Source organism: Indicator indicator, chromosome 36, assembly GCF_027791375.1.
Source record: "Indicator indicator isolate 239-I01 chromosome 36, UM_Iind_1.1, whole genome shotgun sequence".
Taxonomy (NCBI): domain Eukaryota; kingdom Metazoa; phylum Chordata; class Aves; order Piciformes; family Indicatoridae; genus Indicator; species Indicator indicator.
The window spans coordinates 3,906,990-3,934,007 of NC_072045.1; the positions used below are offsets into that span (position 1 = coordinate 3,906,990).

The 27,018-nt window shown below is 54.2% G+C and overlaps 1 protein-coding gene across 1 annotated transcript in view; it reads right to left on the reverse strand.

Annotated features, from left to right (window-relative positions):
• Positions 1 to 27,018, reverse strand: part of MUC16 (mucin 16, cell surface associated) — a 78,288-nt gene that overhangs the window by 1,884 nt on the left and 49,386 nt on the right. Inside the window, exons 12-76 of the mRNA XM_054396078.1 lie at positions 25,722 to 25,927; positions 21,591 to 21,821; positions 21,478 to 21,485; positions 21,043 to 21,215; positions 20,890 to 20,920; positions 19,987 to 20,159; positions 19,840 to 19,866; positions 19,495 to 19,637; positions 19,170 to 19,240; positions 18,947 to 19,119; positions 18,763 to 18,825; positions 18,424 to 18,566; positions 18,099 to 18,169; positions 17,876 to 18,048; positions 17,365 to 17,507; positions 17,039 to 17,109; positions 16,816 to 16,988; positions 16,665 to 16,697; positions 16,297 to 16,439; positions 15,972 to 16,042; positions 15,749 to 15,921; positions 15,598 to 15,630; positions 15,229 to 15,371; positions 14,904 to 14,974; positions 14,681 to 14,853; positions 14,530 to 14,562; positions 14,161 to 14,303; positions 13,836 to 13,906; positions 13,613 to 13,785; positions 13,459 to 13,491; positions 13,096 to 13,238; positions 12,771 to 12,841; positions 12,548 to 12,720; positions 12,036 to 12,178; positions 11,711 to 11,781; positions 11,488 to 11,660; positions 11,337 to 11,363; positions 10,993 to 11,135; positions 10,880 to 10,887; positions 10,445 to 10,617; positions 10,294 to 10,326; positions 9,925 to 10,067; positions 9,600 to 9,670; positions 9,377 to 9,549; positions 9,226 to 9,252; positions 8,882 to 9,024; positions 8,769 to 8,776; positions 8,334 to 8,506; positions 8,183 to 8,215; positions 7,814 to 7,956; positions 7,702 to 7,709; positions 7,267 to 7,439; positions 7,116 to 7,148; positions 6,747 to 6,889; positions 6,422 to 6,492; positions 6,199 to 6,371; positions 5,277 to 5,303; positions 4,377 to 4,519; positions 4,182 to 4,249; positions 3,336 to 3,508; positions 2,433 to 2,581; positions 2,053 to 2,120; positions 1,236 to 1,390; positions 661 to 824; positions 500 to 564 (exon numbers count right to left, since the gene is read on the reverse strand). Coding sequence (XP_054252053.1) covers positions 500 to 564; positions 661 to 824; positions 1,236 to 1,390; positions 2,053 to 2,120; positions 2,433 to 2,581; positions 3,336 to 3,508; positions 4,182 to 4,249; positions 4,377 to 4,519; positions 5,277 to 5,303; positions 6,199 to 6,371; positions 6,422 to 6,492; positions 6,747 to 6,889; positions 7,116 to 7,148; positions 7,267 to 7,439; positions 7,702 to 7,709; positions 7,814 to 7,956; positions 8,183 to 8,215; positions 8,334 to 8,506; positions 8,769 to 8,776; positions 8,882 to 9,024; positions 9,226 to 9,252; positions 9,377 to 9,549; positions 9,600 to 9,670; positions 9,925 to 10,067; positions 10,294 to 10,326; positions 10,445 to 10,617; positions 10,880 to 10,887; positions 10,993 to 11,135; positions 11,337 to 11,363; positions 11,488 to 11,660; positions 11,711 to 11,781; positions 12,036 to 12,178; positions 12,548 to 12,720; positions 12,771 to 12,841; positions 13,096 to 13,238; positions 13,459 to 13,491; positions 13,613 to 13,785; positions 13,836 to 13,906; positions 14,161 to 14,303; positions 14,530 to 14,562; positions 14,681 to 14,853; positions 14,904 to 14,974; positions 15,229 to 15,371; positions 15,598 to 15,630; positions 15,749 to 15,921; positions 15,972 to 16,042; positions 16,297 to 16,439; positions 16,665 to 16,697; positions 16,816 to 16,988; positions 17,039 to 17,109; positions 17,365 to 17,507; positions 17,876 to 18,048; positions 18,099 to 18,169; positions 18,424 to 18,566; positions 18,763 to 18,825; positions 18,947 to 19,119; positions 19,170 to 19,240; positions 19,495 to 19,637; positions 19,840 to 19,866; positions 19,987 to 20,159; positions 20,890 to 20,920; positions 21,043 to 21,215; positions 21,478 to 21,485; positions 21,591 to 21,821; positions 25,722 to 25,927 — 7,051 coding nt within the window. The remainder of the gene's footprint in view (positions 1 to 499; positions 565 to 660; positions 825 to 1,235; positions 1,391 to 2,052; positions 2,121 to 2,432; positions 2,582 to 3,335; positions 3,509 to 4,181; positions 4,250 to 4,376; positions 4,520 to 5,276; positions 5,304 to 6,198; positions 6,372 to 6,421; positions 6,493 to 6,746; positions 6,890 to 7,115; positions 7,149 to 7,266; positions 7,440 to 7,701; positions 7,710 to 7,813; positions 7,957 to 8,182; positions 8,216 to 8,333; positions 8,507 to 8,768; positions 8,777 to 8,881; positions 9,025 to 9,225; positions 9,253 to 9,376; positions 9,550 to 9,599; positions 9,671 to 9,924; positions 10,068 to 10,293; positions 10,327 to 10,444; positions 10,618 to 10,879; positions 10,888 to 10,992; positions 11,136 to 11,336; positions 11,364 to 11,487; positions 11,661 to 11,710; positions 11,782 to 12,035; positions 12,179 to 12,547; positions 12,721 to 12,770; positions 12,842 to 13,095; positions 13,239 to 13,458; positions 13,492 to 13,612; positions 13,786 to 13,835; positions 13,907 to 14,160; positions 14,304 to 14,529; positions 14,563 to 14,680; positions 14,854 to 14,903; positions 14,975 to 15,228; positions 15,372 to 15,597; positions 15,631 to 15,748; positions 15,922 to 15,971; positions 16,043 to 16,296; positions 16,440 to 16,664; positions 16,698 to 16,815; positions 16,989 to 17,038; positions 17,110 to 17,364; positions 17,508 to 17,875; positions 18,049 to 18,098; positions 18,170 to 18,423; positions 18,567 to 18,762; positions 18,826 to 18,946; positions 19,120 to 19,169; positions 19,241 to 19,494; positions 19,638 to 19,839; positions 19,867 to 19,986; positions 20,160 to 20,889; positions 20,921 to 21,042; positions 21,216 to 21,477; positions 21,486 to 21,590; positions 21,822 to 25,721; positions 25,928 to 27,018) is intronic.

Consider the following 27,018-nt stretch of genomic DNA (forward strand, 5'->3'; position numbering starts at 1 on the left):
CTCACACAGCCTTGTCAATTCCACCCCCTGATTTAATTCCAGGGAAGACATTGCTGAGAGGTAAATCAGCTCAGCCTTTTTTTTTTTTTTTTTTTTTTTTTGCTTGTCTGGTTTTTGTTCCTCCCAGGAAGTGTTGAGGAAGGCACACAGAAGCAGATTCTCAGGCTGGGCAGCTCTGCTGATTGCTTTCAGGGGAGCATTATTTGAATAAGCTAGAAGAGAGCAGGGAGGTGTTTGTTTTACCCTGGAATTGTTGATGCATGAAAAGAGCTTTGCTAGCATGGAAACAAAACCACCTCTTGCTTGGGCAGGAACCTTTTTGTGGTTAAGGGCAGAACTGAGTGAATGAAAGCATCTCCTATGTGTCAGCCAGAGCACAGAGGCTGGCAACGAGGCACAAACAGCATCAGAGGGGCTCTGCCCCCTCCCTGCTGCCTGCCCCCTCCCTGCTGCCTGCCCCTTGGGACTCAAGTAACAACACTTCTGAAACAGGACATACCCAAAGCTCTCAACAGTACAACCAACAAAGTATTCCTTCAGGCTGCTGGTCCTGAATACTTCCAGCTAGTAGGGAGAAAGGAAACAGTTGAGGAAAATTGAGTACATTTAATCCAGCCTTCAATTTGGACAGAGGAACCAGGCTGCTGCTGTTAGTTTTACCTCTTTCTCAATGTTCTCTTTGTTCACTTGGTGTCTCTGGGAGCTGGGGTCCTGCAGGTCTGGGGAGTAGGGCAGGTTGGAGATTCTGAAGTTTAATCTGAAGTTTTCTTTCCCAGACTTAAGGGGGGGTTTGTGAGTTACTGCTTCAACTGCTAGTTCCAAGCCTGGAAATTGAGAAGGAAAAAAAAAATCAACATCAAATTCAGCAGAGAGAAACTGAGGCTGCTCCACCAAGCAGACCTTTAGCTTGGAAAACTCAAAGTCTTAACACTTGAAGAGAATTGAGTTGCACTGGGGTCTGACTGCCCAGAGAGGTCATGGATTCTCCTTCTCTGGAGAGATTCCAAACCCATTTGGACATTCTGATGCTGGGCAAGCTGTTGAGGGTGCCCTGCTTTAGCAGGGGGGTTGGACTGGATGATCTCCAGAGGTCCCTTCCAACCCCCACTGCGCTGGGGTTTGGGGGTTCTGCTTTAGCAGGGGGGTTGGAACTGGATGATCTTTAAGATCCCTTCCAACCCAAACCTTTCTGTGATTCTGTGAAACTGGGCAGCTGGGATGTGAGCTCTACTTACTGTCCACTGAGAATCCTTGCAGCTGGTAACTGCTTCCCAGCCACAGGCCAGTTGTGTTGGAAGCCCCATCCTGGAAAGCCCTTTCGACTACAGCCCTGTTGATGCTGGGCTCTGACTGGAAGAAGCAGTTGCAGTCAACCACTATGGATCCAGCCCTGTGGACAGAAAACAGAGGTTCTGAGACGAGCAGGCTGATGGTCATGAACCTTCTTCAAGAGGGAGAGGAGCTTCTTGAAAGGTTTCTGCTAGTCTGAGTGTGAAGTGTTTCAAGTGATGCTTTTGAGAGCTCTGGAGCAGGCAGCTTTGGAGGTTAGCTTTAGACAGGGACAGCAAATGAAATGCCAGCAGCAGCTCTTCTCTACTGCTTGCACACAATGAAAGGTCAGGATCTTGTTTTATAAAGCTTCTGTCAGGGTCCCTTCTCCAAGGTTCTTTCCATCTAGAGCAGGACATTACAGCTACACCTGAAGCTCACTTTCAAACCTGGTGGAGTCCAAGTTGAAAGGAGAAGTGCAGAGGCTGCAGGGTGCCCATCAGCCCTCATTAAGAGGAGGGCAATCAGTAATTAGTGAGTTATTCAGAGATCTCAGAGTGTTTCACAGAAATCCTGACAGGGCAAAACATCAGCCCATGCCCCATGGGGAAAAATCCAAACTGCCAGACTCTGGGAAGCCTAGAAATGAGTTCTTAGGGCATAAAGGGAACCATTGCCAGCATGAGAAGGGAGGAATTCTGCAGAGGACGATGGCACTTGGCTTCTGGGGAGTGGTGCCAGGGTCTGGCATCCTCTCCAATGCCATCAGAGGGTATCACAGACCTCAGGCTGGTGATGCTGCAGTTCAGGAACTGCCCTCGCAGGTTGCTCTGTCGGTAGAGTTGATTCATCTGAAAGAGAAGGGTCCTGGTAAACAGCAGCCACTTCCTGGGCCCCTGGCTGCTAGCTGGGTTTCATGGGAGAGGATTTTTGCTTCAGACTATGTCTCCTGGTGATGGAATCTGACCTCCAGCTTGGCAAGGTTTTCTCACTTATCTGAGCAAGCTGCCAGAGCTCACAGCACAATCTGCTGCCTGAGAGCTGTCATGGAATCATAGAATCATAGAACTGTTTGGGCTGGAAAAGCTCTCTAAGATTGTTGAGTCCAACCAGCAACCCAACACCTCCATGGCCACTAAAGCATCTGAGCTGCAGCTCCTTACCTTGTGGCTGATGCTTTCCACTGCTGCTTTGTACTCTGGAGACTGAGAGTCTGGGTTGGTCAGATTTTCATTGACAATCCTAAAGCTCAGCCTGTAGCCCTCTTTGGCTGGAGGCTCACTCCTGGCAGGCTTCCTGATGACAGCTGCTTCTGTGAGGGGGAAACCTAAAGAAAAGGTAGAGGACATTTCTGGTGAGGTCAGAGCTACTCACACCACAAAAGCCATAGAGGTGTGTTCCTGTTTCTGTAATGTAACAATGGAATGCTCCTGGAATTTCTAGCATTTACAAGCCAGAAACTCTTCCAGGCTGGCAACACCATGCTGGAGTTGTTTTGTCACAGTGTCCAAACCTACAGCACACCAGCAGACCAAAGGGGAAGTTCATTACTGCTCAAGCCCCAGTGGAGTGGAAGAATCTTCCAAGTGATTCCCAAAGTCAGAGAATCACAGAATTGCTTTGGTTGCAGGAGACCTCTAAGCTCATGCAGTCCAACCAGCAACCCAACCCCACCATGGCCATCAAACCCTGGCCCCAAGTGCCATGGCCACAGGTTTCTTGAGCATCCCCAGGGATGGGGACTCTACCACTTCCCTGGGCAGCCTCTTCCAATCCCTGACCACTCTTGCAGCAAGGAAGTTTTCCCTCATCTCCAACCTAAACCTCCCCTGGCACAATTTCAGACTGTTTCCTCTCACCTGAGACTAGGGAGAAGAATCCAACCCCCAACTCACTGCAACCTCCTTTCAGGGAGTTGCAGAGATCAAGGAAGTCTCCCCTCAGCCTCCTTTCCTCCAGACTGAACACCCCCAGCTCCCTCAGCTGTCTCCCCAGCTTCATTGCCCTTCTCTGGACCTGCTCCAGCAGCCCCATGTCCTATGTGGGTACTGCTGATGGATGCTTACCATCAACATAGAGGCTGTTCTTGTCCAGGCTGTAGTGCCCCAGTTTGGTGACAGCCTCTGTCATGGTGCTCAGCTCATGGTAAAGCTTTTCTCTGTTGAACTTGGCAAGGCTGGCATTGGTTTGGTAGCTGCAGATGGTGTCTATGCCTGTGTTATCCCTGGGTCTGCTAGACCTGAGTGAAAACATCAGACACATGTTTAGGACACTGCTGATGCTTAGAGGACACCCTGTGTCACCTGTGTGACCAGCAACAGAGGGCACTGAGACCTGCCAGTGCCATCGGGCTCCTACACCTGCCAGCAGATTCTCAAGAATCGTGGCAATGGCATCCAGATACCAAAGTGATTTTGCCAGCAGGAATCACAGAGGGGTTAGGGTTGGAAGGGACTCCAGAGATCATTGAGTGCAACCCCCGTGCCAAAGCAGAATCACCTAGGGCAGGCCACACAGGAACACATCCAGATGGGACTTGAAAGCCTCCAGAGAAGGAGACTCCACAACCTCTCTGGGCAACCTGCTCCAGGGCTCCAGCACCCTCACACCAAAGAGTTTCCTCTCCTGTTGAGGTGGAACTTCCTGGCTTCCAGTTTGTATCCATTGCCCCTGGTCCTATCACAGACACCCCCAAAAAGAGCCTGGCCCCTTTTTTCCAACACCCTTCAGACCCTTATAAACATTCATAAGATCCCCTTGCAGTCTTCTCTTCCCCATCATGAACAGGCAGGGAGGTGCCACTGGTTTCTGATTTGTTTGGGTTTTTTTGACATCACAGCTGTAACTTAAACAAATTTAAGGTGCATAAGAGCAGAGAAAGAAATAATTAATTGCAATTTCAGGAATCTTACCTAAATCTCATCCGTTTACATCCTGTGTAGACAGAGCCTATGCTGCTTCTTTGGAAAAGGAGGTCAATCTGTCAAAAAAACCAAACCAAACCAAACACCCAACCAAAAAAACCCCAAAGAATCAATTACAACTGAGTTGAAAGCAGGGGGATGAAGCTCACCACCAGAGCACAAAATGGGTGAAACCAGACTCACATAGTGGTTGATGACTTTGACTGTGGAGATGAACCTGCGGGACCTTGGGTCACTCAGGTCTGCTGTGTAGCGGAGGTTGGTCAAGGTGAAATTGAGAGTGAAATTCCTGGCTGCTGGCCTGGGGGCAGCAGTTGTTCTCAGAACTACATTCCAAGGGGAGAAGGATTAGGATTTTGCTTTTTAAAACAAAAAGCTATCTTCACTTTTAAAGACATTCCCAAGCAATCAAGGCTTGCTGAGAGGCATCCTGGCCCATGGCAGGGAGGATGGAGCAGGTGGTCTCTGAGGTCCTTTCCAACCTGAGCCATTCTATGATTCATAGGTTCATGGAATGGGTTGGGTTGGAAGGGACTTCAGAGATCATCCAATTCCAATCCCCTTGCCATGGGTAGGGACACCTTCCACCAGCCCACGTTGCTCCAGGCCTCATCGAACCTGGCCCTGAACACCTCCAGGGAGAGAGCAGCCACAGCCTCCTTGGGAAACCTGTTCCAGTGTCTCCCCACCCTCACTGGAAAGAATTTCTTCCTAATCTCCAGTCTGTCTCCCCTCTACCAGCTCAAAGCCATTGTTCCCTTGTCGTGTCATTCCCAGCCTTTGTCATATGTCCCTCCCCAGATCTCTTGCAACCCCTTCAGGTACTGGAAGGCAGCTCTAAGGTTTCCCTGGAGCCTTCTCTTCTCCAGGCTGAACAGCCCCAGCTCTCTCAGCCTGTCCCCATAGCAGAGGTGCTAGATCAGACCTCCACTCATCTGAGCTCAAGGGCTGTCTAAGGCTTTGACACACCAGACACAAGGCTGATGAAGGCTACTCTGGAGAATCTCTTTCCCTCTGATTTTCTGAGTTCTCCACCCCCCTTTGAGAGCTTTCCCAAAACTGAGTCTTTAACTCAGACCTTACCTGGACTGTGAAGTGGTTTGTTGTAACCTGAGAAGGAAGCAAAACAGATATGTTAGCTAAGAAAACTACACCCTGCAAGAGGAGAGGGGATGAGGAAAGAGATGACTAGGAAATAAATCACCAGAAGCTGTCCCTGAGGGTGTGAATCTGTTAAACAACCAACCTGCTGCTCAAGCAGAACCAGGTGCTTTTAACTAGGGAGACCCACAATGAGGAGACATAAGTGCCACAGGTACCTTAAATAGTGGGGGGGAAATGTTCCTGTGCAGGTGAGTGGCTGAGGGCAAAACTCAAAGGAAGTAATTTTGTAATAGAGAAATTAATCTTCAAAAATGAAAGTGTTGCAGAAAGCACAGACTTCATTTTATGGGCAAAAATTATAGACCTTTAACATCCACTTCAACCATTCTCTAACTCCACCAAGGCTGGTGCTGAACCATGGTCCTCAGCATCACATCTCTGCTAAGCACCTCGAGGGGTGGGGATTCAACCACCTTTCTGAGGAGCCAATTGCAGGGCTTGAGAATTCTTTCAGTAAAGAATTTCTTCCTAACCTCCAGTCTCAATCTCCCCTTTTCCAGCTCAAACCCTTTGCCCTTCGTCCTGCCAGTACAAGCTCCTGTCAAACGCCTCGCCCCAGCTCTACTGTAGCCCCCTTCAGACATTGAAAGGCTTCTCTAAGCTCTCATTGGAGCCTCATTTCTCCAGGCTGATGAGGAGACTCATGATCTCCAGGACCCAACATTCTTAGCCTGCCTGTACAACTCACCAGAAGAAATAAAGGATGCTATGGATTCACAGGAAAAAAAAAACCAGAGCAAAACCCATTGAGATTCCTTACTAAATAATGACAAGAAGGAATAAAGTCATGGATCTAGACAGCAACACATGAAAACATAAGGGAAGAGAAAAACAGATTCACCATTGACATAGAGGCTGTCGCTGTCCAGGCTGTAGGGCCCCAGCTCTGTGACACCCTTGGTCTTGTTGCTGACTTCGTGGTACAGGCCCACCCTGTCCAAGGGCAGGGCAGAGGGCTCCTTCCTGTAGCTGCAGACGGCGTCCACCCCCGTCCCGGCCCCTTGCCTCCCTGGCCTGCAAAAGACAGCACCATGCCTCAGCACCAGTGCTCTGCGCCCGCTCGCTGCAAGGCCAGGCCCTGGTGCTGGGGCAGCTCTTTCTCTCTGCACAGGGAGCCAAGCTCTGCCTCTTTAGTCTGGGTGGAAACAGAGCAGTAGCACAATGAGCTCTCATCTGGTCACTGAGACCCCAAAGGGACACTCACTGCAACCCCTACCTGAAGGCTGTGGTTTCACATCGCAGCAGCTCAGGGCCAATGCTGCTCTTCTTCAGGAGCCGCTCCAGCTGCCAGGAGAGAGGTTCCACAGTTAAGCCCTGATCACAACCCTGCACTGCTCCAGATTTCTGAGGCCTTCCAATTTCTCAGTTATTGAGTGCTGGGCTACTTACCAAGGTGTTCATGACTCTCTGTGTGCTTCTGAACTTAGCTGAGTCAGGATTCTGCAGGTCAGAATTGTAGGGGAGGTTGGTGGTGGTGAAGTTGATGGTGAAACGCTGGAGGGCTGTGGCTGTTGCAGTTGGGTGGCTGGGGGCTGCAAGAAACACAGATGGGAAGTGACCAAGTGCAAGAGCCAGAGTGTCAGGGCTCAGAGTCTGCAAATGCAGACGTCTGCTGCCAGCCCTGGTCTTTATATGGATACTTGGCAGTCTCCCTGTTTCTCCCAGGCACCACCAGCTACCCAGCTCCCAGAGACTCCTGTCCAGGCCTAGCACCCCATGAGAGCTACCAAGCCCAGCCCACTCCTGGAAAGTACTCACTGGGCACGACTGGCCTGACTGGTTCATTGTAACCTAGGAAGAGAGAAGTACAGAGAAGGTGATGAGCTGGAGCTTGGTTTCACAAATGGTACAGGAATGGGGGTAGGACGTATGAGCCAGCAGTGCTGCCAGGGAGAGGAGCAAAGGTCACCATTGACATAGAGGCTGTCGCTGTCCAGGCTGTAGGGCCCCAGCTCTGTGACACCCTTGGTCTTGTTGCTGACTTCGTGGTACAGGCCCACCCTGTCCAAGGGCAGGGCAGAGGGCTCCTTCCTGTAGCTGCAGACGGCGTCCACCCCCGTCCCGGCCCCTTGCCTCCCTGGCCTGCAAAAGACAGCACCATGCCTCAGCACCAGTGCTCTGCGCCCGCTCGCTGCAAGGCCAGGCCCTGGTGCTGGGGCAGCTCTTTCTCTCTGCACAGGGAGCCAAGCTCTGCCTCTTTAGTCTGGGTTCAAACAGAGCAGTAGCACAATGAGCTCTCATCTGGTCACTGAGACCCCAAAGGGACACTCACTGCAACCCCTACCTGAAGGCTGTGGTTTCACATCGCAGCAGCTCAGGGCCAATGCTGCTCTTCTTCAGGAGCCGCTCCAGCTGCCAGGAGAGAGGTTCCACAGTTAAGCCCTGATCACATCCCTGCACTGCTCCAGATTTCTGAGGCCTTGCAATTTCTCAGTTATTGAGTGTGGGCTACTTACCAAGGTGTTCATGACTCTCTGTGTGCTTCTGAACTTAGCTGAGTCAGGATTCTGCAGGTCAGAATTGTAGGGGAGGTTGGTGGTGGTGAAGTTGATGGTGAAACGCTGGAGGGCTGTGGCTGTTGCAGTTGGGTGGCTGGGGGCTGCAAGAAACACAGATGGGAAGTGACCAAGTGCAAGAGCCAGAGTGTCAGGGCTCAGAGTCTGCAAATGCAGACGTCTGCTGCCAGCCCTGGTCTTTATATGGATACTTGGCAGTCTCCCTGTTTCTCCCAGGCACCACCAGCTACCCAGCTCCCAGAGACTCCTGTCCAGGCCTAGCACCCCATGAGAGCTACCAAGCCCAGCCCACTCCTGGAAAGTACTCACTGGGCACGACTGGCCTGACTGGTTCATTGTAACCTAGGAAGAGAGAAGTACAGAGAAGGTGATGAGCTGGAGCTTGGTTTCACAAATGGTACAGGAATGGGGGTAGGACGTATGAGCCAGCAGTGCTGCCAGGGAGAGGAGCAAAGGTCACCATTGACATAGAGGCTGTCGCTGTCCAGGCTGTAGGGCCCCAGCTCTGTGACACCCTTGGTCTTGTTGCTGACTTCGTGGTACAGGCCCACCCTGTCCAAGGGCAGGGCAGAGGGCTCCTTCCTGTAGCTGCAGACGGCGTCCACCCCCGTCCCGGCCCCTTGCCTCCCTGGCCTGCAAAAGACAGCACCATGCCTCAGCACCAGTGCTCTGCGCCCGCTCGCTGCAAGGCCAGGCCCTGGTGCTGGGGCAGCTCTTTCTCTCTGCACAGGGAGCCAAGCTCTGCCTCTTTAGTCTGGGTTCAAACAGAGCAGTAGCACAATGAGCTCTCATCTGGTCACTGAGACCCCAAAGGGACACTCACTGCAACCCCTACCTGAAGGCTGTGGTTTCACATCGCAGCAGCTCAGGGCCAATGCTGCTCTTCTTCAGGAGCCGCTCCAGCTGCCAGGAGAGAGGTTCCACAGTTAAGCCCTGATCACATCCCTGCACTCTTCCAGATTTCTGAGGCCTTGCAATTTCTCAGTTATTGAGTGTTGGGCTACTTACCAAGGTGTTCATGACTCTCTGTGTGCTTCTGAACTTAGCTGAGTCAGGGTTCTGCAGGTCAGAGTTGTAGGGGAGGTTGGTGGTGGTGAAGTTGATGGTGAAACGTTCGAGGGCTGCAGTTGCTGTTGTTGGGATGCTGGGAGCTGCAAGAAACACAGATGGAGACTGACCACATGCAAAAGCAAGACTTCAAGATGTATAAAAGTAGAAGCTTGCTGCCTGCCCCCATCCCAATAATGAAGGTTGTCAGGACTCATGCTTTACGCAGGGATCATGAGCCTTGGGCAGGTTCTGCCCCTGTCTGCAGAACCCCCTGCAACAAAACTGCTTTCTAAGGTACTCACTGGTCCGGACTGGCTGCTCATTGTAACCTAGGAAGAGACAGAGAGAGACAGAGAGAAGGTGAGGAGCTGGAGCTGGGTTTGGGGTCTGTTGAAGAACTGCAGATGGCAGCCATAGGCCAGCAGAGGAGGCCGGGAGAGGAGCAAAGGTCACCATTGACATAGAGGCTGTCGCTGTCCAGGCTGTAGGGCCCCAGCTCTGTGACACCCTTGGTCTTGTTGCTGACTTCGTGGTACAGGCCCACCCTGTCCAAGGGCAGGGCAGAGGGCTCCTTCCTGTAGCTGCAGACGGCGTCCACCCCCGTCCCGGCCCCTTGCCTCCCTGGCCTGCAAAAGACAGCACCATGCCTCAGCACCAGTGCTCTGCGCCCGCTCGCTGCAAGGCCAGGCCCTGGTGCTGGGGCAGCTCTTTCTCTCTGCACAGGGAGCCAAGCTCTGCCTCTTTAGTCTGGGTGGAAACAGAGCAGTAGCACAATGAGCTCTCATCTGGTCACTGAGACCCCAAAGGGACACTCACTGCAACCCCTACCTGAAGGCTGTGGTTTCACATCGCAGCAGCTCAGGGCCAATGCTGCTCTTCTTCAGGAGCCGCTCCAGCTGCCAGGAGAGAGGTTCCACAGTTAAGCCCTGATCACAACCCTGCACTGCTCCAGATTTCTGAGGCCTTCCAATTTCTCAGTTATTGAGTGCTGGGCTACTTACCAAGGTGTTCATGACTCTCTGTGTGCTTCTGAACTTAGCTGAGTCAGGATTCTGCAGGTCAGAATTGTAGGGGAGGTTGGTGGTGGTGAAGTTGATGGTGAAACGCTGGAGGGCTGTGGCTGTTGCAGTTGGGTGGCTGGGGGCTGCAAGAAACACAGATGGGAAGTGACCAAGTGCAAGAGCCAGAGTGTCAGGGCTCAGAGTCTGCAAATGCAGACGTCTGCTGCCAGCCCTGGTCTTTATATGGATACTTGGCAGTCTCCCTGTTTCTCCCAGGCACCACCAGCTACCCAGCTCCCAGAGACTCCTGTCCAGGCCTAGCACCCCATGAGAGCTACCAAGCCCAGCCCACTCCTGGAAAGTACTCACTGGGCACGACTGGCCTGACTGGTTCATTGTAACCTAGGAAGAGAGAAGTACAGAGAAGGTGATGAGCTGGAGCTTGGTTTCACAAATGGTACAGGAATGGGGGTAGGACGTATGAGCCAGCAGTGCTGCCAGGGAGAGGAGCAAAGGTCACCATTGACATAGAGGCTGTCGCTGTCCAGGCTGTAGGGCCCCAGCTCTGTGACACCCTTGGTCTTGTTGCTGACTTCGTGGTACAGGCCCACCCTGTCCAAGGGCAGGGCAGAGGGCTCCTTCCTGTAGCTGCAGACGGCGTCCACCCCCGTCCCGGCCCCTTGCCTCCCTGGCCTGCAAAAGACAGCACCATGCCTCAGCACCACTGCTCTGCGCCCGCTCGCTGCAAGGCCAGGCCCTGGTGCTGGGGCAGCTCTTTCTCTCTGCACAGGGAGCCAAGCTCTGCCTCTTTAGTCTGGGTTCAAACAGAGCAGTAGCACAATGAGCTCTCATCTGGTCACTGAAACCCCAAAGGGACACTCACTGCAACCCCTACCTGAAGGCTGTGGTTTCACATCGCAGCAGCTCAGGGCCAATGCTGCTCTTCTTCAGGAGCCGCTCCAGCTGCCAGGAGAGAGGTTCCACAGTTAAGCCCTGATCACATCCCTGCACTCTTCCAGATTTCTGAGGCCTTGCAATTTCTCAGTTATTGAGTGTTGGGCTACTTACCAAGGTGTTCATGACTCTCTGTGTGCTTCTGAACTTAGCTGAGTCAGGGTTCTGCAGGTCAGAGTTGTAGGGGAGGTTGGTGGTGGTGAAGTTGATGGTGAAACGTTCGAGGGCTGCAGTTGCTGTTGTTGGGATGCTGGGAGCTGCAAGAAACACAGATGGAGACTGACCACATGCAAAAGCAAGACTTCAAGATGTATAAAAGTAGAAGCTTGCTGCCTGCCCCCATCCCAATAATGAAGGTTGTCAGGACTCATGCTTTACGCAGGGATCATGAGCCTTGGGCAGGTTCTGCCCCTGTCTGCAGAACCCCCTGCAACAAAACTGCTTTCTAAGGTACTCACTGGTCAGGACTGGCTGCTCATTGTAACCTAGGAAGAGACAGAGAGAGACAGAGAGAAGGTGAGGAGCTGGAGCTGGGTTTGGGGTCTGTTGAAGAACTGCAGATGGCAGCCATAGGCCAGCAGAGGAGGCCGGGAGAGGAGCAAAGGTCACCATTGACATAGAGGCTGTCGCTGTCCAGGCTGTAGGGCCCCAGCTCTGTGACACCCTTGGTCTTGTTGCTGACTTCGTGGTACAGGCCCACCCTGTCCAAGGGCAGGGCAGAGGGCTCCTTCCTGTAGCTGCAGACGGCGTCCACCCCCGTCCCGGCCCCTTGCCTCCCTGGCCTGCAAAAGACAGCACCATGCCTCAGCACCAGTGCTCTGCGCCCGCTCGCTGCAAGGCCAGGCCCTGGTGCTGGGGCAGCTCTTTCTCTCTGCACAGGGAGCCAAGCTCTGCCTCTTTAGTCTGGGTGGAAACAGAGCAGTAGCACAATGAGCTCTCATCTGGTCACTGAGACCCCAAAGGGACACTCACTGCAACCCCTACCTGAAGGCTGTGGTTTCACATCGCAGCAGCTCAGGGCCAATGCTGCTCTTCTTCAGGAGCCGCTCCAGCTGCCAGGAGAGAGGTTCCACAGTTAAGCCCTGATCACAACCCTGCACTGCTCCAGATTTCTGAGGCCTTCCAATTTCTCAGTTATTGAGTGCTGGGCTACTTACCAAGGTGTTCATGACTCTCTGTGTGCTTCTGAACTTAGCTGAGTCAGGATTCTGCAGGTCAGAATTGTAGGGGAGGTTGGTGGTGGTGAAGTTGATGGTGAAACGCTGGAGGGCTGTGGCTGTTGCAGTTGGGATGCTGGGAGCTGCAAGAAACACAGATGGAGAGTGACCACATGCAAGAGCCAGAGTGTCAGGCTCAGATGTATGCAAATGCAGAAGCTTGCTGCCTGCCCCGATCCTAATAATGATAGGTTGGCAGTACTCATGCTTTACGCAGGCATCACGAGCCTGGCCAGCTCCTAGACCCTGTCTGCAGCACCCCATGAGAGCTACAAACCAGCCATTCTGAAGGTACTCACTGGGCACGACTGGCTGCTGGTTCATTGTAACCTAGGAAGAGACAGAGAGTACAGAGAAGGTGAGGAGCTGGAGCTTGGTTTGGGCACAATGGTACAGAATGGGGATAGGACGCATAGAGCCAGCAGTGCTGCCGGGAGAGGAGCAAAGGTCACCATTGACATAGAGGCTGTCGCTGTCCAGGCTGTAGGGCCCCAGCTCTGTGACACCCTTGGTCTTGTTGCTGACTTCGTGGTACAGGCCCACCCTGTCCAAGGGCAGGGCAGAGGGCTCCTTCCTGTAGCTGCAGACGGCGTCCACCCCCGTCCCGGCCCCTTGCCTCCCTGGCCTGCAAAAGACAGCACCATGCCTCAGCACCACTGCTCTGCGCCCGCTCGCTGCAAGGCCAGGCCCTGGTGCTGGGGCAGCTCTTTCTCTCTGCACAGGGAGCCAAGCTCTGCCTCTTTAGTCTGGGTGGAAACAGAGCAGTAGCACAATGAGCTCTCATCTGGTCACTGAGACCCCAAAGGGACACTCACTGCAACCCCTACCTGAAGGCTGTGGTTTCACATCGCAGCAGCTCAGGGCCAATGCTGCTCTTCTTCAGGAGCCGCTCCAGCTGCCAGGAGAGAGGTTCCACAGTTAAGCCCTGATCACAACCCTGCACTGCTCCAGATTTCTGAGGCCTTCCAATTTCTCAGTTATTGAGTGCTGGGCTACTTACCAAGGTGTTCATGACTCTCTGTGTGCTTCTGAACTTAGCTGAGTCAGGATTCTGCAGGTCAGAATTGTAGGGGAGGTTGGTGGTGGTGAAGTTGATGGTGAAACGCTGGAGGGCTGTGGCTGTTGCAGTTGGGTGGCTGGGAGCTGCAAGAAACACAGATGGAGAGTGACCACAGTGCAAGAGCCAGAGTGTCAGGCTCAGAGTATGCAAATGCAGACGTCTGCTGCCAGCCCTGGTCCTTATATGGAACTTGGCAGTCTCCTGTTTCTCCAGGCACCACCAGCTACCCAGCTCCAGAGACTCCTGTCCAGGCCTAGCACCCCATGAGAGCACCAACCCAGCCCACTCCTGGAAAGTACTCACTGGGCACGACTGGCCTGACTGGTTCATTGTAACCTAGGAAGAGAGAGAGTACAGAGAAGGTGATGAGCTGGAGCTTGGTTTGCGACAATGGTACAGGAATGGGGGTAGGCACGTATGAGCCAGCAGTGCTGCCAGGGAGAGGAGCAAAGGTCACCATTGACATAGAGGCTGTCGCTGTCCAGGCTGTAGGGCCCCAGCTCTGTGACACCCTTGGTCTTGTTGCTGACTTCGTGGTACAGGCCCACCCTGTCCAAGGGCAGGGCAGAGGGCTCCTTCCTGTAGCTGCAGACGGCGTCCACCCCCGTCCCGGCCCCTTGCCTCCCTGGCCTGCAAAAGACAGCACCATGCCTCAGCACCAGTGCTCTGCGCCCGCTCGCTGCAAGGCCAGGCCCTGGTGCTGGGGCAGCTCTTTCTCTCTGCACAGGGAGCCAAGCTCTGCCTCTTTAGTCTGGGTGGAAACAGAGCAGTAGCACAATGAGCTCTCATCTGGTCACTGAGACCCCAAAGGGACACTCACTGCAACCCCTACCTGAAGGCTGTGGTTTCACATCGCAGCAGCTCAGGGCCAATGCTGCTCTTCTTCAGGAGCCGCTCCAGCTGCCAGGAGAGAGGTTCCACAGTTAAGCCCTGATCACAACCCTGCACTGCTCCAGATTTCTGAGGCCTTCCAATTTCTCAGTTATTGAGTGTTGGGCTACTTACCAAGGTGTTCATGACTCTCTGTGTGCTTCTGAACTTAGCTGAGTCAGGATTCTGCAGGTCAGAATTGTAGGGGAGGTTGGTGGTGGTGAAGTTGATGGTGAAACGCTGGAGGGCTGTGGCTGTTGCAGTTGGGTGGCTGGGGGCTGCAAGAAACACAGATGGGAAGTGACCAAGTGCAAGAGCCAGAGTGTCAGGGCTCAGAGTCTGCAAATGCAGACGTCTGCTGCCAGCCCTGGTCTTTATATGGATACTTGGCAGTCTCCCTGTTTCTCCCAGGCACCACCAGCTACCCAGCTCCCAGAGACTCCTGTCCAGGCCTAGCACCCCATGAGAGCTACCAAGCCCAGCCCACTCCTGGAAAGTACTCACTGGGCACGACTGGCCTGACTGGTTCATTGTAACCTAGGAAGAGAGAAGTACAGAGAAGGTGATGAGCTGGAGCTTGGTTTCACAAATGGTACAGGAATGGGGGTAGGACGTATGAGCCAGCAGTGCTGCCAGGGAGAGGAGCAAAGGTCACCATTGACATAGAGGCTGTCGCTGTCCAGGCTGTAGGGCCCCAGCTCTGTGACACCCTTGGTCTTGTTGCTGACTTCGTGGTACAGGCCCACCCTGTCCAAGGGCAGGGCAGAGGGCTCCTTCCTGTAGCTGCAGACGGCGTCCACCCCCGTCCCGGCCCCTTGCCTCCCTGGCCTGCAAAAGACAGCACCATGCCTCAGCACCACTGCTCTGCGCCCGCTCGCTGCAAGGCCAGGCCCTGGTGCTGGGGCAGCTCTTTCTCTCTGCACAGGGAGCCAAGCTCTGCCTCTTTAGTCTGGGTGGAAACAGAGCAGTAGCACAATGAGCTCTCATCTGGTCACTGAGACCCCAAAGGGACACTCACTGCAACCCCTACCTGAAGGCTGTGGTTTCACATCGCAGCAGCTCAGGGCCAATGCTGCTCTTCTTCAGGAGCCGCTCCAGCTGCCAGGAGAGAGGTTCCACAGTTAAGCCCTGATCACAACCCTGCACTGCTCCAGATTTCTGAGGCCTTCCAATTTCTCAGTTATTGAGTGTTGGGCTACTTACCAAGGTGTTCATGACTCTCTGTGTGCTTCTGAACTTAGCTGAGTCAGGATTCTGCAGGTCAGAATTGTAGGGGAGGTTGGTGGTGGTGAAGTTGATGGTGAAACGCTGGAGGGCTGTGGCTGTTGCAGTTGGGTGGCTGGGGGCTGCAAGAAACACAGATGGGAAGTGACCAAGTGCAAGAGCCAGAGTGTCAGGGCTCAGAGTCTGCAAATGCAGACGTCTGCTGCCAGCCCTGGTCTTTATATGGATACTTGGCAGTCTCCCTGTTTCTCCCAGGCACCACCAGCTACCCAGCTCCCAGAGACTCCTGTCCAGGCCTAGCACCCCATGAGAGCTACCAAGCCCAGCCCACTCCTGGAAAGTACTCACTGGGCACGACTGGCCTGACTGGTTCATTGTAACCTAGGAAGAGAGAAGTACAGAGAAGGTGATGAGCTGGAGCTTGGTTTCACAAATGGTACAGGAATGGGGGTAGGACGTATGAGCCAGCAGTGCTGCCAGGGAGAGGAGCAAAGGTCACCATTGACATAGAGGCTGTCGCTGTCCAGGCTGTAGGGCCCCAGCTCTGTGACACCCTTGGTCTTGTTGCTGACTTCGTGGTACAGGCCCACCCTGTCCAAGGGCAGGGCAGAGGGCTCCTTCCTGTAGCTGCAGACGGCGTCCACCCCCGTCCCGGCCCCTTGCCTCCCTGGCCTGCAAAAGACAGCACCATGCCTCAGCACCAGTGCTCTGCGCCCGCTCGCTGCAAGGCCAGGCCCTGGTGCTGGGGCAGCTCTTTCTCTCTGCACAGGGAGCCAAGCTCTGCCTCTTTAGTCTGGGTGGAAACAGAGCAGTAGCACAATGAGCTCTCATCTGGTCACTGAGACCCCAAAGGGACACTCACTGCAACCCCTACCTGAAGGCTGTGGTTTCACATCGCAGCAGCTCAGGGCCAATGCTGCTCTTCTTCAGGAGCCGCTCCAGCTGCCAGGAGAGAGGTTCCACAGTTAAGCCCTGATCACAACCCTGCACTGCTCCAGATTTCTGAGGCCTTCCAATTTCTCAGTTATTGAGTGTTGGGCTACTTACCAAGGTGTTCATGACTCTCTGTGTGCTTCTGAACTTAGCTGAGTCAGGATTCTGCAGGTCAGAATTGTAGGGGAGGTTGGTGGTGGTGAAGTTGATGGTGAAACGCTGGAGGGCTGTGGCTGTTGCAGTTGGGTGGCTGGGAGCTGCAAGAAACACAGATGGGAAGTGACCACAGTGCAAGAGCCAGAGTGTCAGGGCTCAGAGTCTGCAAATGCAGACGTCTGCTGCCAGCCCTGGTCTTTATATGGATACTTGGCAGTCTCCTGTTTCTCCCAGGCACCACCAGCTACCCAGCTCCCAGAGACTCCTGTCCAGGCTAGCACCCCATGAGAGCTACCAAGCCCAGCCCACTCCTGGAAAGTACTCACTGGGCACGACTGGCCTGACTGGTTCATTGTAACCTAGGAAGAGAGAAGTACAGAGAAGGTGATGAGCTGGAGCTTGGTTTCACAAATGGTACAGGAATGGGGGCAGGACGTATGAGCCAGCAGTGCTGCCAGGGAGAGGAGCAAAGGTCACCATTGACATAGAGGCTGTCGCTGTCCAGGCTGTAGGGCCCCAGCTCTGTGACACCCTTGGTCTTGTTGCTGACTTCGTGGTACAGGCCCACCCTGTCCAAGGGCAGGGCAGAGGGCTCCTTCCTGTAGCTGCAGACGGCGTCCACCCCCGTCCCGGCCCCTTGCCTCCCTGGCCTGCAAAAGACAGCACCATGCCTCAGCACCACTGCTCTGCGCCCGCTCGCTGCAAGGCCAGGCCCTGGTGCTGGGGCAGCTCTTTCTCTCTGCACAGGGAGCCAAGCTCTGCCTCTTTAGTCTGGGTGGAAACAGAGCAGTAGCACAATGAGCTCTCATCTGGTCACTGAGACCCCAAAGGGACACTCACTGCAACCCCTACCTGAAGGCTGTGGTTTCACATCGCAGCAGCTCAGGGCCAATGCTGCTCTTCTTCAGGAGCCGCTCCAGCTGCCAGGAGAGAGGTTCCACAGTTAAGCCCTGATCACAACCCTGCACTGCTTCCAGATTTCTGAGGCCTTCCAATTTCTCAGTTATTGAGTGTTGGGCTACTTACCAAGGTGTTCATGACTCTCTGTGTGCTTCTGAACTTAGCTGAGTCAGGGTTCTGCAGGTCAGAGTTGTAGGGGAGGTTGGTGGTGGTGAAGTTGATGGTGAAACGCTGGAGGGCTGCAGTTGCTGTTGTTGGGTGGCTGGGGGCTGCAAGAAACACAGATGGAGAGTGACCACATGCAAGAGCCAGAGCAGGCTCAAGATGTATGAAAATGCAGAAGCTGCTGCCAGCCCCGATCCTAATATGGAAGGTTGTCAGTACTCATGCTTTACGCAGGGATCACGAGCCTAGGCCAGCTTCCAGAGACCCTGTCCTGCAGAACCCCCTGCAGAGCACAAACCTGCCATTCTGAAGGTACTCACTGGTCAGGACTGGCTGCTGGTTCATTGTAACCTAGGAAGAGAGAGAGTACAGAGAGAAGGTGATGAGCTGGAGCTGGGTTTGGGTCTGTTGAAGAACTGCAGATGGCAGCCATAGGCCAGCAGAGGAGGCCAGGGAGAGGAGCAAAGGTCACCATTGACATAGAGGCTGTCGCTGTCCAGGCTGTAGGGCCCCAGCTCTGTGACACCCTTGGTCTTGTTGCTGACTTCGTGGTACAGGCCCACCCTGTCCAAGGGCAGGGCAGAGGGCTCCTTCCTGTAGCTGCAGACGGCGTCCACCCCCGTCCCGGCCCCTTGCCTCCCTGGCCTGCAAAAGACAGCACCATGCCTCAGCACCAGTGCTCTGCGCCCGCTCGCTGCAAGGCCAGGCCCTGGTGCTGGGGCAGCTCTTTCTCTCTGCACAGGGAGCCAAGCTCTGCCTCTTTAGTCTGGGTGGAAACAGAGCAGTAGCACAATGAGCTCTCATCTGGTCACTGAGACCCCAAAGGGACACTCACTGCAACCCCTACCTGAAGGCTGTGGTTTCACATCGCAGCAGCTCAGGGCCAATGCTGCTCTTCTTCAGGAGCCGCTCCAGCTGCCAGGAGAGAGGTTCCACAGTTAAGCCCTGATCACATCCCTGCACTGCTCCAGATTTCTGAGGCCTTCCAATTTCTCAGTTATTGAGTGTTGGGCTACTTACCAAGGTGTTCATGACTCTCTGTGTGCTTCTGAACTTAGCTGAGTCAGGATTCTGCAGGTCAGAGTTGTAGGGGAGGTTGGTGGTGGTGAAGTTGATGGTGAAACGCTGGAGGGCTGTGGCTGTTGCAGTTGGGTGGCTGGGAGCTGCAAGAAACACAGATGGGAAGTGACCACAGTGCAAGAGCCAGAGTGTCAGGGCTCAGAGTCTGCAAATGCAGACGTCTGCTGCCAGCCCTGGTCTTTAATATGGATACTTGGCAGTCTCCATGCTTTACCCAGGCACCACCAGCTACCCAGCTCCCAGAGACTCCTGTCCAGGCTAGCACCCCATGAGAGCTACCAAGCCCAGCCCACTCCTGGAAAGTACTCACTGGGCACGACTGGCCTGACTGGTCATTGTAACCTAGGAAGAGACAGAGAGAGACAGAGAAGGTGATGAGCTGGAGCTTGGTTTCACAATGGTACAGGAATGGGGAGGCAGCGTATAGGCCAGCAGTGCTGCCAGGGAGAGGAGCAAAGGTCACCATTGACATAGAGGCTGTCGCTGTCCAGGCTGTAGGGCCCCAGCTCTGTGACACCCTTGGTCTTGTTGCTGACTTCGTGGTACAGGCCCACCCTGTCCAAGGGCAGGGCAGAGGGCTCCTTCCTGTAGCTGCAGACGGCGTCCACCCCCGTCCCGGCCCCTTGCCTCCCTGGCCTGCAAAAGACAGCACCATGCCTCAGCACCAGTGCTCTGCGCCCGCTCGCTGCAAGGCCAGGCCCTGGTGCTGGGGCAGCTCTTTCTCTCTGCACAGGGAGCCAAGCTCTGCCTCTTTAGTCTGGGTGGAAACAGAGCAGTAGCACAATGAGCTCTCATCTGGTCACTGAGACCCCAAAGGGACACTCACTGCAACCCCTACCTGAAGGCTGTGGTTTCACATCGCAGCAGCTCAGGGCCAATGCTGCTCTTCTTCAGGAGCCGCTCCAGCTGCCAGGAGAGAGGTTCCACAGTTAAGCCCTGATCACATCCCTGCACTGCTCCAGATTTCTGAGGCCTTGCAATTTCTCAGTTATTGAGTGTTGGGCTACTTACCAAGGTGTTCATGACTCTCTGTGTGCTTCTGAACTTAGCTGAGTCAGGGTTCTGCAGGTCAGAGTTGTAGGGGAGGTTGGTGGTGGTGAAGTTGATGGTGAAACGTTCGAGGGCTGCAGTTGCTGTTGTTGGGATGCTGGGAGCTGCAAGAAACACAGATGGAGACTGACCACATGCAAAAGCAAGACTTCAAGATGTATAAAAGTAGAAGCTTGCTGCCTGCCCCCATTCCAATAATGAAGGTTGTCAGGATTCATGCTTTACGCAGGGATCATGAGCCTTGGGCAGGTTCTGCCCCTGTCTGCAGAACCCCCTGCAACACAAACTGCTTTCTAAGGTACTCACTGGTCAGGACTGGCTGCTCATTGTAACCTAGGAAGAGACAGAGAGAGAGAGAGAAGGTGAGGAGCTGGAGCTGGGTTTGGGTCTGTTGAAGAACTGCAGATGGCAGCCATAGGCCAGCAGAGGAGGCCGGAGAGGAGCAAAGGTCACCATTGACATAGAGGCTGTCGCTGTCCAGGCTGTAGGGCCCCAGCTCTGTGACACCCTTGGTCTTGTTGCTGACTTCGTGGTACAGGCCCACCCTGTCCAAGGGCAGGGCAGAGGGCTCCTTCCTGTAGCTGCAGACGGCGTCCACCCCCGTCCCGGCCCCTTGCCTCCCTGGCCTGCAAAAGACAGCACCATGCCTCAGCACCAGTGCTCTGCGCCCGCTCGCTGCAAGGCCAGGCCCTGGTGCTGGGGCAGCTCTTTCTCTCTGCACAGGGAGCCAAGCTCTGCCTCTTTAGTCTGGGTGGAAACAGAGCAGTAGCACAATGAGCTCTCATCTGGTCACTGAGACCCCAAAGGGACACTCACTGCAACCCCTACCTGAAGGCTGTGGTTTCACATCGCAGCAGCTCAGGGCCAATGCTGCTCTTCTTCAGGAGCCGCTCCAGCTGCCAGGAGAGAGGTTCCACAGTTAAGCCCTGATCACAACCCTGCACTGCTCCAGATTTCTGAGGCCCTGCAACATCTCAATTGCAGGGCTACTTACCAAGGTGTTCATGACTCTCTGTGTGCTTCTGAACTTAGCTGAGTCAGGATTCTGCAGGTCAGAATTGTAGGGGAGGTTGGTGGTGGTGAAGTTGATGGTGAAACGCTGGAGGGCTGTGGCTGTTGCAGTTGGGATGCTGGGAGCTGCAAGAAACACAGATGGAGAATGACCACAGTGCAAGAGCCAGAGTGTCAGGCTCAGAGTATGCAAATGCAGACGTCTGCTGCCAGCCCCATGTCATTAATGGAACGTTGGCAGATCTCCATGCTTTCACGCAGGCACCACGAGCTAGGCCAGCTCCAGACCCTGTCTGCCAGCACCCCATGAAGCTACCAAGCCAGCCACTCCTGGAAGGTACTCACTGGTCACGACTGGCTGACTGGTCATTGTAACCTAGGAAGAGAGAGAGTAGAGAGAAGGTGATGAGCTGGAGCTTGGTTTGCAGCAATGTTACAGGAATGGGATGGCAGGACGTATGAGCCAGCAGTGCTGCCAGGGAGAGGAGCAAAGGTCACCATTGACATAGAGGCTGTCGCTGTCCAGGCTGTAGGGCCCCAGCTCTGTGACACCCTTGGTCTTGTTGCTGACTTCGTGGTACAGGCCCACCCTGTCCAAGGGCAGGGCAGAGGGCTCCTTCCTGTAGCTGCAGACGGCGTCCACCCCCGTCCCGGCCCCTTGCCTCCCTGGCCTGCAAAAGACAGCACCATGCCTCAGCACCAGTGCTCTGCGCCCGCTCGCTGCAAGGCCAGGCCCTGGTGCTGGGGCAGCTCTTTCTCTCTGCACAGGGAGCCAAGCTCTGCCTCTTTAGTCTGGGTTCAAACAGAGCAGTAGCACAATGAGCTCTCATCTGGTCACTGAGACCCCAAAGGGACACTCACTGCAACCCCTACCTGAAGGCTGTGGTTTCACATCGCAGCAGCTCAGGGCCAATGCTGCTCTTCTTCAGGAGCCGCTCCAGCTGCCAGGAGAGAGGTTCCACAGTTAAGCCCTGATCACATCCCTGCACTCTTCCAGATTTCTGAGGCCTTCCAATTTCTCAGTTATTGAGTGTTGGGCTACTTACCAAGGTGTTCATGACTCTCTGTGTGCTTCTGAACTTAGCTGAGTCAGGATTCTGCAGGTCAGAATTGTAGGGGAGGTTGGTGGTGGTGAAGTTGATGGTGAAACGCTGGAGGGCTGTGGCTGTTGTTGGAAGGCTAGAAGAGCTGCTAACAAGAGTTGCGGTGCCAAGAGCAGGAGACCCAGAGCTTGTGGGTGGAATAGGAGTAGAGGTAGTAGATGTAGGGGTGTCTCTCTCTGCAGCAGAGAAGGTTTGTGTAGGGCTGCTGCTGGGAGCTGCTGTTGTGTCCTTTAGTGTGGTGGAGACAGGAGCAGAAGTAGATGTTCCTGATGAGCTGGAAGTGACTGCAGTGGATGTTGTAGCAGTAGTCATTCCATCTTCTGAAGTGATCACTTCTGCTGTGCTTGAGAAAAGTGCGATGGTTCTCTCAGCAGCAGTGGTTTGACCTGCAGAAGAAGTGGCTGCAGGTGTAATGTGAGGAGCAGAAGTGGTCATGACAGCAGTGCTGGAGGTCTCCATCATAGTTGAGCTTTCAGAAGTGGAAGTGGGGATTGTGGCCAAAGTAGAGTTTGGTGTAGACATGGTTAGAGCCATGGAAGTGTTAGGAGTAGGATTAAAGGCGGTGTCAGGAGCTGTGCTTGCGTGTCGAGCAGAGGAGGTCTGTGCAGGGCTGGTGCTGGGAGCTGCTGCTGTGTCCTGGGCTGTGGTGGAGACAGGAGCTTCAGTAGATGTTCCTGCTGAGCTGGGAGGGACTGAAGTGGTTCCTACAGCTCCTGAAGTGGACACTTGTGCTGTGGTGGTGAGAGATGTGGAAGTTGTTTCAGTAGCAGTGGTTTGTGGTGGTGAGGAAGAGGCTGCAGCTGTAGTGTGAGAAGCAGAAGTGGTCATGGCAGCAGTGCTGGAGGTCTCCATCATGGTCACAGCAGTGGTGGCCACAAGTGTTGATGTCTCTGGAGCAGTAGCAGTGGAGGCTGTGGCCAGAGGATAGGTTGGGGTAGATGTGGTTGCAGCCATGGAAGTGCTGAGAGTAGGAGCAAAGGTAGTGGTCAGAGCTGTGCTTGAGTGTGGAGCAGAGGAGGTTTCTGCTTTGCTAGAGGGAGCTGCTGTTGTGTCCATGGCTGTGGTGGTGCCAAGAGCTTCTGTAGATGAGCTGGGAGTGACTGCAGTGGATGTTGCACCTTCTAAGGTGGACAATTTTGTGCTGGTTAAGGGAATTGTGGTGGTTGTCTGGAGAGCAAACTTCTGATCTACAGTGGAAGAGGCTGCAGCTGTAGTGTGAGGAGCAGAAGTGCTCATGGCAGCAGTGCTGGAGGTCTCCATCATGGTTACAGCAGTGGTGGCCTCAAGGGTTGCTGTCCCTGGAGCAGTGGAGGTGGAGGTTGTAGCCAGAGTAGAGGCTGGCAGAGAGGTGGTCACTGTCTGAGTAGTGCTGAGAGGAAGAGTTGCTGTGGTTGCAGGAGCTGTGCTTGTGTGTGGAGCAGAGGAGGAGATTTCTGCTGTGCTGGTGCTGGGAGCTGCTGTTGTGTCCTGGGCTGTGGTGGATCTCAGAGTTGCAGTAGATGTTCCTGATGAGCTGGGAGGGACTGAAGTGGTTCCTACAGCTTCTGGAGTGGACACTTCTGCTGTGCTGGAGAGAGATATGGAGGTAGTCTCAGCAGCAGTTGTTTGTGGTGTATTGGAAGAGGTTGCAGGTGTAGTGTGAGGAGCAGAAGTGGTCGTGGCAGCAGTGCTGGAGGTCTCCATAATTCTTACAGCAGTGGTGGTCTCAAGGGTGGTGGTTCCCAGAGCTGCAGTAGATGTTGCAGGTCTGAGAGGAGTGACTGCAGTTGTTGTTGGAGGTTCTGCAGTGAAGACTTCTGCTGTGCTGGAGGCAAGTGTGGAGGTTGTCTCAGCAGTAGAGGTTTGTGGTGGAGAGGAAGAGGTTGCAGCTGTAGTGTGAGGAGCAGAAGTGCTCAAGGAAGCAGTGCTGGAGGTCTCCACCATGGTTACAGAAGTGATGTCCTGAAGAGCTTTTGTCCTTGCAGCAGTAGCAGTGGAGGTTGTGACCACAGAAGAGGTTGGTGTAGATGGGGTAACAGCCAAGGAAGAGCTGAGAGTAGGAGCAAAGCTGGTGGTCAGAGCTGTGCTTTTACAAGGAGCAGAGGAGGTTCCTTCTGTACTAGAGGGAGCTGCTGTTGTGTGCATGGCTGTGGTGGTGCCAAGAGCTTCTATAGATGTTCCTGAGGAGCTGGAAGGGAATGCAGTGGAAGTTGCAGCTTCTGGAGGGGATAATTCTGCTGTGGTGGAGATAAATGTGGAGATTGTCTCAGCAGCAGTGGTTTGTGTTGTGTTGGAAGAGGCTGCAGCTGTAGTGTGAGGAGCAGAAGTGCTCATGGCAGCAGTGCTGGAGGTCTCCATCATGGTTACAGCAGTGGTGGCTTCAAGGGTTGCTGAGCTTGGAGCAGAGGAGATGGAGGTTGTGGCCAGAGTAGATGTTGTTGTAGAGGTGGTCAGTCTCTCAGTGGTGCTCAGAGGAAGGGTTGCTGTGGTTGCAGGAGCTGTGCCTGTGTGTGGAGCAGAGGAGGTTTGTGCAGGGCTGGTGCTGGGAGCTGCTGCTGTGTCCTTTGCTGTGGTGGAGACAGAAGCTGCAGTAGATGTTCCTGAGGAGCTGGGAGTGACTGAAGTGCTTCCTACAGCTTCTGGAGTGGACACTTCTGCTGTGGTGGTGAGAGATGTCGAAGTTGTTTCAGTAGCAGTGGTGTGTGGTGTATTGGAAGAGGCTGCAGCTGTAGTGTGAGGAGCAGAAGTGCTCATGGCAGCAGTGCTGGAGGTCTCCATCATGGCTACAGCAGTGGTGGCCTCAAGAGCTGCAGTCCCTTGAACAGCAGTAGTGGAGGTTGCAGCCACAGATGAGGATGGTGTAGATGTGGTTACAGCCATGGAAGTGCTGAGAGTAGGAGCAAAGGTGGTGCTCAGAGCTCTGCTTGCAGGAAGAGTGGAGGAGAAGATTTCTGCTGTGCTAGAGGGAGCTGCTGTTGTGTGCATGGCTGTGGTGGTGCTAAAAGCTTCTATAGATGTTCCTGATGAGCTGGGAGAGACTGCAGTGGTTCCTACAGCTTCTGAAGTGGACAGTTCTGCTCTGCTGGAGACAAGTCTGGAGGTTGTCTCAGCAGTAGAGGTTTGTGGTGGAGAGGAAGAGGCTGCAGCTGTAGTGTGAGGAGCAGAAGTGGTCATGGCAGCAGTGCTGGAGGTCTCCATCATGCTCACAGCAGTGGTGGCCTCAAGGGTTGCTGTCCCTGGAACAGTGGAGGTGGAGGTTGTGGCCAAAGTAGAGGCTGGCAGAGAAGTGGTCACTGTCTGAGTAGTGCTGAGAGGAAGAGTTGCTGTGGTTGCAGGAGCTGTGCTTGTGTGTGGAGCAGAGGAGGAGATTTCTGCTGTGCTGGTGCTGGGAGCTGCTGTTGTGTGCATGGCTGTGGTGGTGCCAAGAGCTTCTGTAGATGTTCCTGAGGAGCTGGGAGGGACTGCAGTGGAAGTTGCATCCTCTGAAGGGGACAATTCTGCTGTGGTGGTCACGAGTGTGGAGGTTGTCTCAGCAGCAGTGGTTAGTGTTGGAGAGGAAGAGGCTGCAGCTGTAATGTGAGGAGAGGAAGTGCTCATGGCAGCAGTGCTGGAGGTCTCCATCATTCTTACAGCAGTGGTGGCCTCAGGGGTTGATGTGTGTGGAGCAGAGGAGATGGAGGTTGAAAGCAAAGTAGAGGTTGGTGTAGACATGATCAGAGCCTTTACTGTGCTGAGAGTAGGAGCAAAGGTGGTGGTCAGAGCTGTGCTTGCAGGAGGAGCAGAGGAGGAGGTGTCTGCCAAGCTGCTGCTGGGAGCTGTTGTTGTCACCATAGGTGTGGTGGTTCCAAGCCCTGCAGTAGATGTTTCAGCTCTGCTGGGAGTGAGTGCAGAGGTCCTGGAAGTTTCTGAGGTGGTTGAAGTAATTCTAGAGGTTGTCTCAGGAGCAGTGGTTTGTGGTGGAGAGGAAGAGGCTGCAGCTGTAGTGTGAGGAGCAGAAGTGGTCATGGCAGCAGTGCTGGAGGTCTCCATCACGGTCACAGCAGTGGTAGCCTCAAGAGTTGATGTCTCTGGAGCAGTAGCAGTGGAGGTTGTTGCCATAGGAGAGGTTGGTGTAGATGTCATTAGAGCATTTGAAGTGCTGAAAGTACGAGCAAAGGTGGTGATCAGAGCTCTGCTTGCAGCAGAAGTAGAGGAGGAGGTTTCTGCTGTGCTAGAGGGAGCTGCTGTTGTGTGCATGGCTGTGGTGGTGCCAAGAGCTTCTGTAGATGAGCTGGGAGTGACTGCAGTGGATGTTGCACCTTCTGAGGTGGACAATTTTGTGCTGGTTGAGGGAACTGTGAAGGTTGTCTGGAGAGCAAACTTCTGATCTACAGTGGAAGAGGCTGCAGCTGTAGTGTGAGGAGAGGAAGTGGTCATGGCAGCAGTGCTGGAGATCTCCATCATGGTTACAGCAGTGGTGGCTTCAAGGGTTGCTGAGCTTGGAGCAGAGGAGATGGAGGTTGTGGCCAGAGTAGAGGTTGGTGTAGAGGTGGTCACTGTCTGAGTAGTGCTGAGAGGAAGAGTTGCTGTGGTTGCAGGAGCTGTGCTTGTGTGTGGAGCAGAGGAGGAGATTTCTGCTGTGCTGGTGCTGGGAGCTGCTGTTGTGTGCATGGCTGTGGTGGTGCCAAAAGCTGCAGTAGATGTTCCTGAGGAGCTGGGAGGGACTGAAGTGGTTCCTACACCTCCTGAAGTGGACACTTCTGCTGTGCTGGAGACAAGAGTGGAGGTTGTCTGAAGAGCAGCAGTGGTTTGTACAGGAGAAGAAGAGGCTGCAGCTGTAGTGTGAGGAGCAGAAGTGCTCATGGCAGCAGTGCTGGAGGTTTCCATCATGGTTACAGCAGTGGTGGCCTCAAGAGTAGATGTGTGTGGAGCAGTGGAGGTGGAGGTGGAAAGCAAAGTAGAGGTTGGTGTAGATGTGGTTACAGCCATGGAAGTGCTGCGAGTAGGAGCAAACGTGGTGGTCAGAGCTGTGCTTGCAGGAGCAGAGGAGGTTCCTACTCTGCTAGAGGGAGCTGCTGTTGTGTGCATGGCTGTGGTGGTGCCAAGAGCTTCTGTAGATGTTCCTGAGGAGCTGGGAGTGACTGCAATGGGAGTTGCACCTTCTGAGGTGGAGAATTCTGTGATGATTGAGGGATTTGTGGAGGTTGTTTGAAGAGCAAACTTCTGTTCTGGAGTGGTAGAGGCTGCAGCTGTAGTGTGAGGAGCAGAAGTGCTCATGGCAGCAGTGCTGGAGGTCTCCATCATGGCTACAGCAGTGGTGGCCTCAAGAGCTGCAGTCCCTTGAACAGCAGTAGTGGAGGTTGCAGCCACAGATGAGGATGGTGTAGATGTGGTTACAGCCATGGAAGTGCTG